This window comes from Vulpes lagopus, chromosome 10 (assembly GCF_018345385.1).
Source record: "Vulpes lagopus strain Blue_001 chromosome 10, ASM1834538v1, whole genome shotgun sequence".
NCBI classification, from domain to species: Eukaryota; Metazoa; Chordata; class Mammalia; order Carnivora; family Canidae; genus Vulpes; species Vulpes lagopus.
This window is the reverse complement of record NC_054833.1, coordinates 99,946,034-99,959,134: the sequence shown is the minus strand read 5'-3', so window position 1 is coordinate 99,959,134 and position 13,101 is coordinate 99,946,034. Positions and strand designations below refer to the sequence as shown.

General features: G+C 43.1%; 1 protein-coding gene across 1 annotated transcript in view; it reads left to right on the top strand.

The window, feature by feature from the left end:
- The window catches only part of VAT1L (vesicle amine transport 1 like), a 146,365-nt gene that overhangs the window by 71,767 nt on the left and 61,497 nt on the right, over window positions 1-13,101 (top strand). Inside the window, exons 5-7 of the mRNA XM_041770257.1 lie at window positions 618-721; window positions 3,019-3,074; window positions 6,411-6,605. Coding sequence (XP_041626191.1) covers window positions 618-721; window positions 3,019-3,074; window positions 6,411-6,605 — 355 coding nt within the window. The remainder of the gene's footprint in view (window positions 1-617; window positions 722-3,018; window positions 3,075-6,410; window positions 6,606-13,101) is intronic.

Here is a 13,101-nt window from a genome sequence, read left to right as displayed (position 1 = left end):
CCCCCCCCCCCCCCCGCCCCCGGCTCTGTCTCCAGCACCTTGGACAGAGTCTAGCCCATAACCTAAGCTCCACAGATCAGACTTGTTGAGTGACTCACTTGCGGAGTGACTGTTGTATGGCTGGCAATGGGCCACACATTTCATCTGTCACCTTCTTCATCCTCAGCACAAGAAGACATGCTCACTCCACTTTACAAAGGAGAAAGCTAAGGCTCAGAGAATCAGTGTGAGGTGGCTAGATACAAATTCAAATTTTTAAAAAAGATTTATTTATTTGAGAGAGAGAGAGAGAGCCAGCACACATGTGCACAAGCAGGGGGAGTAGCAGAGCGGGAGGGAGAAGCAGAGGGAGAGAGAGAAGCAGGCTCACCGCCAAGCAGGGAACCTGATGTGGGGCTCCATCCCAGGACCCTGGAATCATGACCTGAGCTGAAGGCAGATGCCTAACCGAACTGACTAAGCCACCCAGGCACCCCTTTGCTGTCCTATTTATGGCTACTCCCAGAGCCCTTGCTCTTCCTGATTCTGGGAGTAAACAGCATGACACAGGAAGGGAGAGTAATCAAGTTTGGTCCCTAACAGGTAACAGTATCTTACTTTGTCTTCACACCATTTAGAATCTCGGCTGAAGGAGTGGACATTGTTTTGGATTGCCTCTGTGGGGATAACACTGGAAAAGGTCTCAGCCTTCTCAAACCACTGGGAACCTACATTTTATATGGTAAGTGTTAAAGAGAAGTGAGGATGGTCTGCAACAGGGAGCACTGTCCATATGCTCACAAAGGCTCTGATGAATGAAATGTGTTGATATGTTGGGGTAATGAGATTGAAAGGGCTTAATTTTTTTAAAGATTTATTTGAGAGAGAGGGGGGCAGAGGGAGAGAACCTTCAAGTAGACTCCTCACTGAGCACAGAGCCTAGCACGAGGCTTGATCTCACAACCCATGAGATCATGACCTGAGCCGAAATCAGGAGTCAGACACTCAACCAACTGAGTCACCCAGGAGCCCTGGGAGGGCTTAATTTTTTAGTGTTTTCCATAATACTGCTATTGCCATTAGTTATTTTCAATTATAAAAGTAGCATATGTGTCTACTGCCCTATTGCCCCTGTGAGTACTTCTCATTCCAAAAGGGGTAAAGACCAAGCCAGTGCAGTCATTGATTTGGCCCACAGAAGGTGGCACAGGTGGGAAATATTAATGGCTTCAAAGGAAATTTAAAAAATGGAGGAATGAAGGACCCACAATAGGATGAGAGGGGTGGCTACGATATGCAGGTTTTAAGGGCCATTCTTCCCTAGTGGAGATGATGTTGCAAAATACAACTCTCAAATTTGAAACTACCCCTGTATGTCCCAAATCACAAAGAAGCTCTGGGTGGTTAAAGCACACCTTTGCTTTTTCAGTCCCTGGTATGCTCTTAAATCTGAGGGGATTTATCAAAGATATCTGGGAGATTTTCTCAAGCAGAAGACTTCAGAGCCGCCTCCTCATCTTCTTCCTCTCCTCTGTAATATGCTTGTAAACCAATTTAAACATTAGTCTCTCTACAAAGTCAAAAAAGCCTATCTGAAGCCAGATATCATATTCCAAAGCCAAATGATACTGGGGTTAGCCAACATTTGAGATTTTTGGCAGTTCTGTCCCATAGATCCCATAGAAAATTGAGACTTAGCACTGTATAACTCAGAAATAAAATTTCATTTCCCTGCTATTCCCTGAGAAACTTATAAAAGAGATATTTGAAAGATATAAATATTCAAGCATCTTTTTGTCATTGTTATTATGACAGAAAGAGAGGGAATAAGCCTCCCGTTGCTGGAGTGTTCTGGTATCTTCAATAGTATCTGAAAGTCCTTACAAGTGGGTTCATAATTCTTTAACTATTACTGTTGATAACAGAAGCTGTGTCTGCACAATGGGGGATATTGGACAGAACTAACCTGGGAGTTAAATGTTCGATGGCCAGTTTATTCTTTCTTACTTATTCACCAGTTCTATTTTTGCCCCACTTCCATGATGCATTTGGCAGAGTACAATTTTATCACCTTGCAAGTATCTAACTGATTACACTGATTACTAAGGAACCAAAACCTGGTACCATGATGCTTGGTGGTAGTCACCCCATAAAAGCAGGCCAGTGATTAAATAACTAGTCTACCCAGGCCAAACAATGAAGTTTAAAATGTACATTGTTTTTTCATTAAGTAATGGTTCTCTAAGAGCTTATTCCCAATCTCTGGAGACAAGGCAAGGACGTCACTGAAAAGGCACCAATATGACATCTGATTTGTTAAGAGGTCTCTCATCCCCTCCACATTCCTAAGAACCACACAAGGGAGTCTTTTCTCTCTGAAAGAGAATCTTAGGAAATCTTCCTAACACCATTTCCCATCTTCTTTCTGAATGTTGTTTGTTTCCATTAGCAAAGCTCAGTTTCTCACACTATTTGTCTCAAATGGTTTTGACCTCTCTGCTCAGATATCTTTGGAGTTAGTATGTTCATCATATCACTTCCCTGGCTCCTGAACCTATTTTCACCCTCACCTGCTCTCCTGTTCGCCATTTTTTCATTCATCTAAATTCTAGTGCAGTCGCATCTCTCCCTGCCACGTAAGTGTCCAGCCCATATCAGAGCCCCAAGCTCCTTACTTGTTAAGAAATCAAATTCAAACCATGAATTAGGCTCACATAGAATTTCACTTCCCAATCTTGAAGAACAGAACCAATATTTTAAGCAATTCATCATTGTATTAGAATGTAAATCACATTTTTGCTACATGCCCAATTTTCCAAAATAATGACGTGGTCACCTTGAGAAATACTACTTTCTCTTTGATCCAGGGACACTTGGCTAAAATTAAGTCAACTTGATGTCATCACTCCCTCCATTTCCCTCATTTTTCCAAGGCTGAGTTGGGCAGTTCTGGACCAAACAACTGCCATTCTTCCATGTATAGCAAGAGATGTTGGTTTTCATTAGCAATAGCTTGATTTGGGAATCCTCCATTTACAGGTTCATCCAACATGGTGACTGGAGAGACCAAGAGCTTCTTTAGCTTTGCAAAATCAGTAAGTATCCATACATGTCAAATGTACTGTGGTAATGCAGTGACTTGCATGTTGTGAACTCTTCCAACTAAAGACATTGACTAAGCACCTAAATCTTCTTTGTTCTTCATCTGCATCATTCATTTTCAATAAAGCCTGTGTATTCCTGCCTTGCACACTACACATGGGCAAGACTGTGTATATACTTCGGCTGCTTTGTCTAAATGAAGTGGAGAGGTGGGAACGTTTGAGAAAATCACAAAAGCATTTTGATTTCAGCAGAGATTGTTTAAGTTCTTGTGTTTTTCATCATTGGTTAAAAATAAACTTACATTAGTGCATTTTATTTGCTTCATGGAGAAACCCACTGTGAGTGTGGCCTCTTTTGACCAGGTCCTCTGGGGGTACTTAAGATTTTTCCGTATCACCATTCTACTGAGCTGGAGATACAAATGGGATCCCACAATTTTAGTGAGTCCCCAGGGTGATTTTAGACATAGGCAAATTTGTGAACCACTAGCTTAAATAATCATGCTCTGAATGCAGTGTTTACTTTGCGATTGAGAAACCACATCCCTGGGTATTCAAACCTACTCAGATCTATATTCCTACCTAGAACAACACTTGCTAGAATTAAGCTCATTTGGGCTAGAACTTCAGTTTTTAGCCATGCCCCCTCAATAGAGAATTGCTACTTCTTATGAGAGAGTTTGCTCTTGTATCCTCTCCTCTCAACTGCCTTAGCAGCCAGTGCAGCACTCATTGGTTCATTTGCTTTACAAGCATCTTCTGAGCACCTGCCATGTGTGCAAGACACCAGGGGATTGCAGTGAATGAGATGGGCACATTTTAGCCCCTTGTGACTCTTACATTCTAATGAGGGAGACAAACTGAAATAAGAAAGACATATTAATAAGATGATTATTCTAAGTGGTCATAAGAACTCTGAAAAGGATTAAAAAGAAGATGCAGAATGGGGTGGAGGCATTTTGCATAGGTGGCCAGGGAAAGCCATAGAAATCATTCTAAGTGTGGCACTATGGGGCATTCATATGCCCCCTAAGTGCCAGCATTGGCTGGCTTTACCCTTAAACATTCCCTGATTCTCGAATTATTAGTACTGCCTGCCCTGTTACAGTAGAATTAAGGGCCTGTTTTTGCCCTTAAACTTCAGAGTTTAAGTCAAGATCATTGCAACAAAAGAATCTGTAAGGGAGCAAGAATGGCATGTAATGAAGGATGCTGTCTGGAGCAAGTCCCCTGAAGATAGGCTTTGTGCCACTCACAGCTGTTTTGTTGCTGTGGCTGTAATTAACGTGACGCTGACAGCCTGCTGTGGGTAACCAGATTGATCCCAAATTACATGCAATTGTAAGAAGTGTTTTCCCTTTCTCCCCTAAACGCACAATCACAACACACAGTGTTAATGAAATAATTGCAGTGTGCCCAGGTTCAATGACAGCACTCATAGAAACATGGCCAGGATGGAGGTTGAGATTCTCCTGCCTGAAACAGGGGTACCAATTACAAGAATGCTATATAGTTGGAGGTCAAGAACAAAGACTATTTCCTTTCTGAGACCTGGTCCAATGTTAGTTGGTCATTTAGAAGCAAAATGAAGATAGGGCATGCTAAGGAGTGGAATGATGACATTGTTCTAGAAGGTTCTAGAAAGGAATTTTCGTCTACCTATTGAAGAAAGGCTTAGAAATTAAAGCCATACTTAGAACTATACAAGAATTTCTCACTCAGATATCCTAATTATGTTCCACCTTAAAGCTCTTGCAGAGCTTGTACTCACTCTTTATCAAACATGCTATTTGCTTTTAGACTATAGCAATGGTTAACAGTGGTTAGCGCTTAGAGAGCAATCTGACTCCAATTTCAGAGCTCCTACTCACTAAGTCAAAGATAAGGGAAATATTTTATATTTATAGAAAACCTACTCTGGGTCAGACACTGTTCCAAGAACTTTCTGTATATTAACACATTTAATCCTCATGATGACCCCATGAGGTGCAGGAGGGAAACACAGCCTAGAGAGGTTAAGTGACTCGCCTAAAATTGCACAGCTAGTAAGTGGCAGAACTGGGATTTAAAACCAGACACTTGGCTCTAGAACTCACTTAACCACAACTATGCAGGAATTGCAGATTTAGCAAGCATCCGTTTCACAAACATTTACTGAGACACCGCAGATGCACCATGAAACGAGTCATTAATCATATCTCTACTTTGTTTTTACGGGAAGCCAGTCCATGGCCAAATACATGTGTCTCTTGGAGCTGGCCTCCAGGCCCTCAGGGAATGTGCATTAGTAAAAAATTTTGTGCATGAATCTTATCCTTGCTTTTGACTTGTTTTTCTCACACTGATTTTCCTGACCATATGATTTTCCCACTTAAAAAAAAATCAAAATCTTTTGTGAGCTCCCACAATTCAGGAAAGAGACACGGTGTAAATAAACACACCAATAATATAAACATTACCAATGTTCCTAAGCGCCCATCACATTTCCCTTCTGGAGCCCTCTAGAAATTGGAACTTGGGGTTTCTAAATTCTGGTCCTGTGTACTATAGGATGTTTACCAGCATCCCCTGGCTTCTACCCAATAGATGGAGTAGATTCCTCTGCCTTCCAGTCACCACAACAAAAACGTCCTCAAATGTTATCACCTGTCCCATGGGAAGTAAAACTTACCTCAGATAAGAACCTCTGGCTTAGTCCCAATGCTATGGCTTCGCCGCCACATCATGCTGTTCCTCCTGCCTATTTTATGTTCCCTCGCTCTTTTCCTCGTGGATTCCCACCCACTTCTCCAGCTGTGCCATCATCCCCCCTAGGAAAGCTGCTCTTGTGGTTGAATCATCATCCCACTGAGTCCCCATCACACTTGATAGACTTCTCTGCCACCCTGCTCCTGCCCCAACCAGGTCACTGCCATCACCATTCATACGCTAAATTCTCCCAGAAACCTGAGGAAATACCCAGCCACTATCCGTAGCCAAGGGATATGAAACACACAGAAAAAGAGAGAGCACAAGTGAGAGCCAGGATTTGGCTCCAGAGCTAACAGTACCAGCCCCACGCCTCAATGGTCCCATGACATGTGTCCTAGTAGCTGTTTTCAGGAAGTCTGTTTCTCACTTCCACCTAGAGCTCATGCTTTGCTCATGAGCATCACCAGGCACTTATAGCTCTGCCAGCTAAATAGCTGCTTTAAAAAAATACCCCAACAAGGACCACCCCTGGGCCAGCTGGAACCCACCCCACTATAGCAGCCCCCTCCTCTGCCTGCAGTGCTGTGGACAGGGCTGGCTTAGGCTCCCTCTAACTGACACCTGCTCTCCCTCCAGTGGTGGCAGGTCGAGAAGGTGAACCCCATCAAGCTCTATGAAGAGAACAAAGTCATCGCGGGATTTTCCCTCCTAAATCTGCTCTTCAAACAGGGCCGTGCAGGCCTCATTCGAGGAGTGGTGGACAAACTCATTGGGCTCTACAACCAGAAGAAGATCAAGCCTGTGGTAGACTCCCTTTGGGCCCTAGAGGAGGTAAGAATGATTCACCACCCCCAGCAAATAATCTCTTTTTACTCCAAGAAGATCTGGGCAGCCAGATACAATCTTTTATTCGAATATTATTCTCCGGGCTTGTTCTTTTAAATGAGAGTCCTAAAAGTTGTTGTCCTCTAGAATCGTGCTTTGGATATGAGAAATATTCTCAGTTCCATAGTGATTTTCAAACTTTGTGCCTCAAACTACCACTTGTACTATGACCCCTTCTCAGGCCACCAGGTTTTCATGGGTGTGGACGATCCACCTGGGTTCTTAGAGGGCATGAATATTACTGCAGCATCATTTATAATATCACCTTGTGGGCATATGACATTAAGGTGGGGTCAGAAATGACTCAGAGCTGATATGTTTTGTGTGCTAAACCCCAATGCTTAGAGACCCCTGGAGATGAGATGCTATTAGCTGTCACAATGGGCATTGTAATTATTAATGAATTGTTGGATCTAGTATTCATCAGAGTGTATTAATTGATCTACCAAAAGTTCTAGCATTTGAAAGTGTTCCTTTGACCATGAAAAAATCAAGAATCCCTAATGAATCTTTAAGGATATTGAAGCATGAACTGTCTGCATTGGTGCAGGTAGGATGTGCTAGGAGGAGGCAGGGTCTAGAAAATCCTCCAGGACCAGGGAAGTTCTGGGCATATGGGTGGCCAGTCTTGGTGGCTACCTGCTGGGAGAAAATAAAGAGGTACAGCCTAGGTTTCAAGAGACATTTCAGTAGGAAATCTTCCTAAGTCAGGCCTTTAGCTTCCGGGAGCCATGAAGCCCCTGAGAAATATCTTTAAAAATATGGGAATGTGTTTTGTGTTTATTTGGTCTTTGCATTTTGCATGGGTGAGTGCCTTGCAATACAAGAAATTTTTTGTACTTTTGGGAGTCACACACATCCCTGAAAAAGCTAACAAACATAATGTGCTGTGGAATGGATAGTATGTGTTGTCCTGGCAATAAAGCTGGTGCTATTTGCCTAATGAACTAGGTTAGCTGAGATCAAATGGCTCCCCTAAGCACAGAAATCGCCCTACAAAAAGCTTTGTGGGGGTCCCCATGTAACCAAGTAGAACTGGTCTTGGATGCACGGACCAGGGGTGCACCTGTATATGCCTCTCTGATACTGCAGTATCCTGGATGGTCTTTAAAAAAAACCCAACCACTAAAACCCTTGTGTCTTCTAATAAAAGAAATACATGCTTATTGTAGGAAAGTCCTAAATTAAGAACAGAAGCATAAGGAGAAAATAAACTGCAAGTCTACATTCCAGAGATAACATTGCTGACATTTTGGGTTTGCTGTCCTTCCAGTCTTTTTTCTTTTGCAGATGTTCACTGTGATCCGCCTTCTTGTTAAATCCAATAATCGTGCATTCCTTTGCTTTGTAATTTCCAAGATGGTTAGCCTACTGTTATGCTTTCCTCAAAAATGATTTTAATTTACCGAGTCAGACATCTGTTCCGTATTCACTGTGGTATCTCAGTGGCATCGAGGAGGCCTGGACTACATGGTTACTGGTTCTCAGTGGTCAGAGAGGAGAGAAAACTGGAGGTAGTCAAGACCAGGGCTAAGAGATGGACTTGACTATGGGACAAAGAAGAGGGCTTATACTTAAACTCAGTGTTCCAAAGGACCCAACAAATCTGGAAGCATTTAAGTAAGAGCTGAAATCCAGAAGGGGTCCAATTGGCCTGGTGAGTCCTTATTCTAGTATTTGAAATCATTCCTTGGTCACAATGGTATTCATTGGTCACAAATATATATTGAATAATTACTGTATACCCAGCACTGTGCACATGCTGGAGACATAGTGGTGACCAGACAGCCAAGATACCTGAGTTTCATGGAGCTTACATTTAGAGGGATGGGGGAAGCCCAGAAAATACTGGGAAGGAGACAAAAATAAGCAAGGTATTTGTCAATTTTCTGAAGTTCCTGAAAAAATTTAAATTAGGGTATATGTTGGCAAGTAAGTGGAACAGGGAGATGGTTTCCCTAGACCATTGATTTTCAACCTCTTTTTCCTTATTATCTGCCCTCTCAGGAGACTTTTTAGACTTCTTTTCCTGATGAAGCCCCTCTATGATATTCTAATACCATGGATATACTATCCATCCCTCTGTATCAATTTAGCTACCTACCTATCATCTAGCTAGCTGCCCTGCTGTTTATGTCCTGCATGTATGTCTGTGCTTTACAGATTAGAAGAGTAAGATTTTTTTCATCTTCCAAGAATCAATTTCAATCCCTTTGAGGGGTGGTATTGTACTCCTTGGAAATACATGCTGTTGAGTGACTTCAGACAAGAAACGTTAGGTATCATTTGCTCTGGGACATGAAAGAGGCAGAAAGCTACAAAAAAAGTGCCCCTGCAAGGCAGAGGCCCACAAAAGTAAAAGGACAAGGATTAGAGGGATGGATTATGTGGCCCCTTTCAATAGGTTGGTGTGAGCAAATGTGGGAATGGTATTTATCCAAAGGACACAAACATAGTGATTCGAAAGAGCACATGCACCCCAATGTTTATAGGAGCAATGTCTATAATAGCCAAATTACGGGAAGAGCCCAGATGTCCATCAACAGATGAATGGATAAAGACATGGTGGGGGGGGGGGGCGGTATACACACACACACACACACACACACACACACACACACACCACTGGAATATTACTCAGCCATCAAGAAGAATGAAATCTTGCTCTTTGCAATGACATGGATGGAACTAGATGGTGTTACACTAAGTGAAATAAGTCAGAAAAAAGACAAATGTATGATTTGACTTGTATGTGGAGTTTAAGAAACAAAAACATGAACATAGGGGAAGGGAAGGAAATATAAAATAAGAGGAAATCGGAGAGGAAGATAAGCCATAAGAGACTCTTAACTCTAAAGAACAAACCGAGGACTGCTAGAGGGGAGGTTGGTAGGGGAATGGGTAACTGGGGGATGGGCATTAAGGAGGGGACTTGATGTAATGAGTACTGGGTGTTGTATGAAACTAATGAATTACGGAATTCTACCCCTGAAACTAGTAATACAGTATATGTTCATTAAATTGAATTTAAATTAAAAAAAATTTTTAAAGGAGTGCCTGACTAGGTGAGCAGGGGCTGGATAGAAATCTGGATTTTAGTCTAAGTCCCATGGGAGGCTGCTAACAGGTCATGATCAAAAGCTGCCACATTTGGGACCCCCAAGGGTATTATCCATCAAGGAAGAAGCAAAAATTTTAAGGCTGCATCCCAGGCTCCAGCTGTAGAAGTCTGATATCCAGGAAAGCTCTCAACCTGACCAAGGAATGAGAGGGGTCACCAACGTAAACCCGGCTTTTATTAGGGAAGATCTGCTCATGTAAGGCAGGGGGACTGTGGAACTCCTGTGCAGGTGGGAGTTAACAGGGTGGGCTAAGCCGAGGATGCAGAGCAAAGGCTCTCAGGATGCTCACTGACCAGAGATGGGTAGCTCAGGCTGGCAGTTGGCAATGGACTGAGTAATGGGTCCTATCCAGGCAAGTCCAGGAACTTTATTCCAAATGCTTCCCAAATACACCCACCTGCCCTCCTTTCTACTCATGGCACTGTGGCCTGAGCTGGCCTCCCTCCTGCAGTGAGCTCCTGACTGGCTCCTCGCTTCCATCTTGCCCCTCTACAGCGCATTCTCCACCCAGAAGCCCAAGTGGACTTTTCACTACCTAACCCAGACACGTCCACCCTGCTTAAAATCCCGCCATGACTTCCCACTGCACCTGAGATACAGTCTGAATTCTTTCCTGGACTGTACAACTCCTGCCCCACTTACCATCTATCTTTACACTGTCCACCTCACCTCCTCCATCTGAGTTTCAGTGGCACGCGTGTCCCTGGTACTGAAACTACCCAAACCTGTGTGAATAGGGGTATTTTGAACACTCCTTCTCCAGATTTTCACAGAGCTGCTTCCTTCTACCAATTCGTCTATCAACTTCAATGAGACCTATAGAAAGAGGCCTTCCCAAAGCCCCTTCTCAAAGTAGCTTCCTGCACAACCACCCACCCAGGTATTCTCCCCCTTTTTACCCTGCTCCACAATCTACATTGTATTTACCATTAGTTGAAATTATCTAGTTGGTCTGTTGGCTTGTGGAGACTCTAGTCTCCCTCCACTAGGAAATAAACCTCAGATGAGGAAAGACCCCGACTGTGCCATTCCAAGATCCCAGTGCCTGGCATGGAGTCAATGCTCAATAAACACGCATTATATGAGTGAATTGATGAATCCAGCAATACACAGAAATAGGATTACTTGGGTATTGTCTCTGTTCAACAATAAATGCCTGTTGAATGAATGAACAAGACATACTAAAACAAGGTATTATTTAAGATGACTTGGGCCCAATTGACATTTTGGCCAAATCATCCTTTGCTGGGAGTAGGGTTGCCCTATGCCTTGTAGGATGTTTAGCAGCATCTAAAGCATCAAGTGGTTTCTGTCCACTTGATGCCAGCAGCACCCCTCCCTGCCAGCATTTTTTATTTGACAATAAAAAATATCACTAGACATTGTCAAATGTCCCCCAGATGGGAGAGGGAAGAAGGGCAAAGCATCCATTAGTTGAGAAACACTGCTTTAAAAGAAGCCATATTGGTTAAGATAGTGACTAGGATAACAAAGGAATTACAATTTCCTGTAGCAGGCTAGTCATCCACAGAGGATGTTGCCTGTTTGCCAACAAAAACATCTACAGTCACTCGTCAGTAACACCCACCGACTTTCTGGGGGTTCTTTTCTACAATATTTACAGACATCTGTTTAGAGCTGCAGTTGGGACAGACTCGGTTATTTATCAAGCCCACGCGGCTCTTCTGGGCTTGAGGAGAATAGAGCATGCTTATTACTTGCGAACCTCAGAAGGATGACTGTAATGATTTTTCCCCTCCCCTTTGGTAAACGATTTCACAAAATTGCTTTTCAGGCCAGCTCTGTAACTTCATCAATGGAATATAAAGCCCATAGGGATTAAAAGAAAATTCTCTTGGGCTCTCTGAGCCCTCAGACTAGAAGATTTAATAATTTCAGAAACAATTTAGTGTTTCTTTTTAGCCATCTGTCTTTGACTTTATTGTAAATTTAATACTTGAGGCAGAGATACACTCCGGCTTCAGGTTTGCCTCTAGATATTAAATGTGTAGCTATACATTAAGTCAGAGAAAAGCTCATCTTTCCAAACAATTCAGAGGTGGGAATGAAAAATACTTGTATTTGTCAACCAGCAGGAGTGACTTTATTGAGACCTACTGTGTGCTAGTACTATTTTAGGATTCCCTGATCCTTATGTTTGTGACTTAGTTTCTGAGACAACACCAAGGTGTCAGTCATGGGGTTAAAAACTAGAGAGACTACTGTTAAGTAAGAATGAATGCTCAGAAGTGGCTCCAAAAATGAGATGGGGCTTAGGTGAGATCAGAAGGATACAAATTCCTTGGATGATGTTGGGTTAAAAAAACAAGGCTTTCAGGGGCACCTGGGTGGCTCAGGTCATGATCCCAGGGTCCTGGGACTGAGTCCCAAGTCAGCCTCCCTGCTCAGCGGAGAGTCTGCTTCTCCTCTGCCTCCCCCTTCTTGTACTCCTGCTCTCTCTCTCAGACAATAAATAAAATCTTAAAAAAAAAAAAAAAAGCAAAAACAAGGCATTCTAAGCAGCAGGGACAATGAAAAATCTCCAAAGCAAGAGTAGGTGGTAGGTGGGGTGAGAGGTCTGAGTGAAACACAGCAGAGGTGGCTGCCTAAGGAGAAGAGGAAGGTAGGTTTGGTCATGGAGTCACATCCTGGAGGCCTTCACTGCCAAGCAGAGAAGTAGGACTGATGTTCTAGGTGAGGTGATCGCTCTTGGAGAGCATGGTCTAAGGAGCATGTTACCATCTGATCCTTTCAATTCCTAGAAGCCCATCCTGGTCCCAAGTGGGACACTAGGATGATACACCTGGAATATGTAGGTGTGGCCTCTAATTAAAAATGCCTTTCCCATCTGCCATTTCATAGCACAGGGTCGACTCTGTTATGAGCCGAACTGCATACCCTTACACATTCATATGTGGAAGCCCTAATTTCAGTACTTCAGAATGGAATTATATTTAGAGATAGGGCCTTTAAAGAATTAATTAAGTTAAAATGAGGCCTTGGGGTGGGCCCTAATCCAGTCTGACTGGTACCCTTCTAAGAGCAGAAGATTAGGACATATGGAGAGACCATGTCAAGACATGATGAGAAGATGGCCATCTGCAGGGGCAGGAGAGAGGCCCCAGAGTATAACCACCCCTGTCGGCACCTTCATCGGGGACTCCCAGCCTCCAGAATTGTGAGAAAATAAATCTCTGTTTAAGCCGCCAGTCTATGGTATTCTATTATGGCAGCCCCAGGAAAATGATACAGGGTTGCATGGAGATCTTGGCAGTTTCAAAGTCTTCTATTAAAGGCACGGTCTGTAGCATTTTACAATA